The sequence below is a fragment of the Adiantum capillus-veneris genome, chromosome 5, assembly GCF_014529385.1.
Source record: "Adiantum capillus-veneris isolate H3 chromosome 5, ASM1452938v2, whole genome shotgun sequence".
Classification (NCBI taxonomy): domain Eukaryota; kingdom Viridiplantae; phylum Streptophyta; class Polypodiopsida; order Polypodiales; family Pteridaceae; genus Adiantum; species Adiantum capillus-veneris.
The window spans coordinates 24,348,827-24,353,812 of record NC_140935.1 but is presented as its reverse complement, the minus strand read 5'-3'; the positions used below and the strand labels follow the sequence as shown (position 1 = coordinate 24,353,812).

General features: G+C 44.2%; 1 protein-coding gene across 1 annotated transcript; it reads right to left on the bottom strand.

The window, feature by feature from the left end:
* Positions 1 to 346: 346 nt before the first annotated feature.
* Positions 347 to 3,312, bottom strand: LOC147457019 (putative pentatricopeptide repeat-containing protein At1g69350, mitochondrial). Its single transcript, XM_086512064.1, has 2 exons — positions 3,087 to 3,312; positions 347 to 3,001 (listed from the first exon to the last, which is right to left on the bottom strand). Exons 1-2 carry the CDS (start codon positions 3,249 to 3,251, stop codon positions 875 to 877), a joined length of 2,292 nt encoding a protein of 763 aa, XP_086368190.1. The 5' UTR covers positions 3,252 to 3,312; the 3' UTR covers positions 347 to 874.
* Positions 3,313 to 4,986: the final 1,674 nt, after the last annotated feature.

The window sequence follows — 4,986 nt, the reverse complement described above, 5'->3', positions numbered from 1 at the left end:
GCCCATACCCAATGTGTCTCTTTTCTCCAGCCATGTATTTAAGCTGCAATGCAATGTAGCAACTTGTTTATCCTACCCTTTAGGTCGTCTTACTATCAAGTCGGTCTTACGGAAGGCATTGAAGAGGCCTGAGTTCATTGGACCCTGTCTGCGCAAATCACATGGAACCATGTGAGGCATGCCTTTGAAGAACTACTGTGACAAAATCTTCCCATCAATTAACTAGTTAGCTTCACCCATTTCATTGAACTAGACCATGTTTAATACTCCAATGTGCACTGCACGACAACAAAATAAGTCACTGGGTTCTTCACCTTCCCCATTTATGCTCATGGAATAGATGATATAATACAACATTGTCTTTATGTTTTCTTATTGTTTAGAACAATCGCACTTGTAAGGCTATTATCCCTTCTAAAAATTTGGTTTATCACAAGATATACCTTACCTTCCTTCCTCCTTTCTCCTAAAACCGAGAAAATCACACTTGCACTTAGTAGTAGACGACACTATAGCGGCAGAGTTCCGAGTTCCGCTCTAGAGAGTATTGGACTAATGTGCGCAAAGGAGTCCAAAAAGAGCAAGGTCCACTAATGTCAGGTAAAGAGAGTTTCTTAGGAAACCCTGCTCATAGTCCCACAGACACGCCAAGCACCAGCACATGCAATAAATGACCTGCCCTTCTCGCATAGCAGACCATCATGACTACAAGAAGCTCTCCTCCTCAACCTTCATAATATCTAAGAGTATGACCTAAGTGAACAGCCCCATTTTAAATTTGCCAGGTGTAGGGGAATGAAAAACCAATCTGATCATTCCAAAACCATGTTCTGGATCTGCTCCCTGAAGAGCCAACATTGCATACTGCATACTGCTACAACGCAGAATCCACACAAATGTTGCCCATGTAGACAAACGGTGCTGGATGCTTTTCATCTGTCTCTATTGCAAGCTCGAACGCCTGCCTTCCAAACATTGCATGTCCCCATTTGCTACACGCACTCAAGAAAGTATGCCAAACCGTAGCATTCGCCAAGAAGGGAATGACTTCAATCATAGCTATTGCCTGCTCTAAAAGACCTGCACGCCCATAAAGATCAAGCATGCTATTGAAATGCTCTGAGGTTGGAAAGACTCCAAAACTACCAATCATTTCAAGGTACATTTGGCCCTTATCTAATAACCCTCCGTGACTGCATGCACAAAGCACACTTGAGAAGGTAATCGCATTAGGCCTTGTGCCACCCCCAATCATTTGTTCAAACAAGGTGAAAACAATATCATCTCTTCCGAGTTGTGCAAAACCCACCATAAGTGCACTATAACACACAACATCCCGAACTAGTAACGTGTCGAACACAGCCTTTCCCTCCAATAACATTCCACAGTTAGAATACATGTCTATCAACGCAGTGCCAACAGCTGCATTATCACTCAACCCAAATGCCACAATCCGAGTATGTAAACTCTGGCCCTTTGATGAAGCTCCTATACTAGCACAGATCTTCAAGATGCAAGCAAAGGTGACTGCATCTGGAGAAAATCCATGGAGTTGCATCTCTTTGAAGCACTCCATGGCTTCTTCATCATGGCCATAGTCAACATATCCATTGATGAGAGCATTCCATAAAACCACACTCTGACCTGTAACCTCGCTCAAAACTTCCCGTGCCTCTTGAAAAGCGCCACATTTGGCATGCATGTTGACCAAAGCAGATGCAACCCCAATGCTTCTTTCTAGCCATCGTTCTTGGACAATCTGTGCACATATGTCTTGGCCCTTGTGGCGTGCTCCTAAGCTGCCACAAGCCTTCAAAACGCATAGAAAAGTGATTTCATCCGGAATCATTCCCTCAAGTTGCATCTGTTTGAAGCAATTCAAAGCTTCCTCACTAAGTCCATGCTGAGTGTATCCTGTAATTAACGCATTCCATGAGTTGACACCCCGTACTTGAAGCATGTCAAACACTTCTTGGGCCCTTTCAATTGCACCACACTTGGCATACATATCTATTAATGCACTTGCAATTGTTGCATTCTCTACCATGGAAAACTCCCGCATAATTTGAGCATGTATAAATTGGCCCTTCCTTAGGACTCCGAGGCTACCACAAGCTTTTAAAACACAAACAAAAGTAGCAGCATTTGGGCAGAATCCCTCCGCTTGCATCAGCCCATAACAGACAAGAGCTTTCTCATTAAGTTCCCACTGGGTATACCCTGCAATTAGTGCAGTCCAAGATACTTCATTTCGAAATGATATTTCATTAAACAAGATATGAGATTTCTCGATCCAATTGCACTTAGCATACATGGCCACCAGCGTAGTAGCGACCACAACATCCTTGTCCGGCAAATTGCTTTTCAAAATCTGAGCATGTACCCTTTGGCCTTCATCAAGCGCCTCTATGCTAGCACAAGCTTGCAAGACACAAACAAAGGTGACTGCGTTTGGAGAGAAGCCCCCTGATTGCATCTCTTCAAAACAGACAAGTGCTCTTTTACCGTGCCCATGCTTGGCATACCCTCCGATAAGAGTAGACCATATGACTGCATCTTGAGCTGCGGACTCATCAAAGACATCTTGAGCCTCTGCAAGTGCACCGCATTCAGCATACATGTTGAGTAGAGTGTTACAGAGAAAGACATTTCTTGAAAGCCAATCCCTTCCAATGAGGTCCAAGTGTATGGAAAAACCTTTTGACAAGTTCTTATGAAGGGCACAGTCCTTAAGTAGAGAAATTGCACCATCACAACAATCAAACAAGACTTGAGGGTTGTTATCAGTATATGTCTCCTCTTCCTCTTTAACAAGATCATAGCCACTTCTCGCCTTTTTAGATTCATTCTCCGAGTGAAACACTCCACCTTTGCCTGTTTGTGATGGTAATATTCCTAGTCTCTGCAGCTCTTCCTGAACCCAGGAAGGGTTGAAGCAGCTATGAAACCACAACGGCTGCTTAGTAACTTTGTGCCTTAAGTCCGGGGAGCTTGGGCTTGTCTACACACACACACACACACACACGGTCTTTAGCAACAATCCGACGGTACAAATAGACTCGGCAGAGTTAAGAAACGCTTGCTACCTTGCTCTTACGAATATCCCACCATCGCGAGGGGTCCTTAAAGTACTCCCTCCACAGCAAGTCCAAATTACGAGAGAAGTTCTGTCTGGGTTTCGCTACATTCCTGTCCTCTTCATTGAACTGGAATCCATAAGCAAGAAAGGCCCGCGAGCAACTCAGGTGCATAGCATGCAGGACATTCTCGATTGAACACTGTGTTTGTGGTTTCTACGACGTACAAGTCTGGGTACAAAATAAAATGAAGTAAAATAAAAGCTAAAATGAACATCAGTGTTGGAGGATGGCCGTCATCACGCACTGATGGAGGATCGGTCGTTGAAGGGCATCATCAATGTCCACCTCTGTAAATAGTCATGCTAGACGTCTCCTCTGTCGTGCTAGAATAGTTTAGATGCTCTGATGGAGCCTCCGTCGATGTTGTGGTGGCCCTCGTAGACGTCTAGCTCTCCCAAGCTCAATGGCTCTGTCAGTCAATTTTTACCTCTAGTATAGGTGGACTCTGAAGTTTTCTGCGAAGCTTGCTCATCTGACTATTGAGTCTCTATTCTGAAGAAGTCAGTGATCTCCCTCTGTGAATGTCTTTTATCTAATCTCCTCAAGAGACTCTCCTTGTGTCTGCACAGCTATAACAAAAATAACCTGAGACATCTATGATCTTGATATCACATAAGCCATCTTTGTGCCAAGCTCTCATGTCGGGTTTGTCCATGTCCTCTTGGTGTCTAGCTAGATCAAATCCAGTCTGATGAGGCGGGTACTCTTGGTCCATGTGAGGGACAAGGAGGGTGCATCGAGCGGGTATTGGAAAGGGGGTAGTCTGTCCATACTAAATCCATGTAGCTGAAACCAAATCTACATGTGCTCTCGTCAGTCTGGTCTTTGTTGCTCTCCACAAGGAGGACTTTAGATAAATAGAGACCACTCCTAGGTAAGTGTACATCCGTATACTCAACCATCTATTGACCATACGTGAAGGTCGGTGCACATCGCTTGAACCCTTGTGTTGTGGTTTTGAACACCATAACTTTGGTCATGCCAAGGTTCACTAATAAGTCGTTATCACTAGCAAATATGTGCAATGAATCCAAGTGTCGATGCATCCCTGCTAGAAAATCCGAGATCAACACAATATCATTTGCATACAGTAGTAATGAGATCCAAGCCCTTGCTACTTGTGCTCCTCTGTCGCCTCCCCTCTCAATGTAATATGAAACCTCATCTATATACAAACCAAACAATGTAGGGGAGAGTGGGCGTCCCTGTTTTCACTAGTGAATATGCTCAGATAACCCCTCGGGAGTATGAACCTGCCCGATGACTGTCATGTGACTCCCTAGATCAGCTACGTGGGTACTCCCATCTCCTGTAGTATTTGCATCGCACGTGAGCTATGGGATGCTCTATGAAAATCCACAAAGGTGCAATAAATATTTCTACCACGTGATCTAGTTTCCTCAATAATAGCTCTAAGTGTCCATATATGATCATGAGTAGAAAAACCCCTCCTAAAACTTGCCTGGCTTGATGCCCAAAGGCATTCTCTCTCTGCCCTTCTACTGAGTTTTTGCTCAAGAATGGATGCATACAACCTGGCTAGCATGTGCCCAATCATGATAGTACGATAATTCCCTGGTATCAAGGGGTCTCGTTCTTTGAAGATAGGCAGGCACAATAGTAGACATGCTCCAAGTATCCGAAAAACCCTCACACATGGCTCGGTTGAGCATACTATAAGAAGCTCGGTAACCACATCTCTAGCATGTATAAAGTGCTCCTCCATCAATCCATCATGTTCATATGCTCTCATGGTCCTCATCATGTCAATGGATTTATTTACCATCTCAATGGTAAATAAAGTGCATGTGTGTCGGCATGGCTATGGAGGGTTGGGTGGAGATTT

Bases quoted from the DNA above. Each gene is read 5' to 3' on its own strand.
- LOC147457019 (XM_086512064.1), bottom strand. From the start codon at position 3,251: ATGCACCTGAGTTGCTCGCGGGCCTTTCTTGCTTATGGATTCCAGTTC. The intron at 3,002-3,086 runs GTAGCAAGCGTT...GTGTGTGTGTAG, and splicing joins GGGATATTCGTAAGAGCAAG to ACAAGCCCAAGCTCCCCGGA.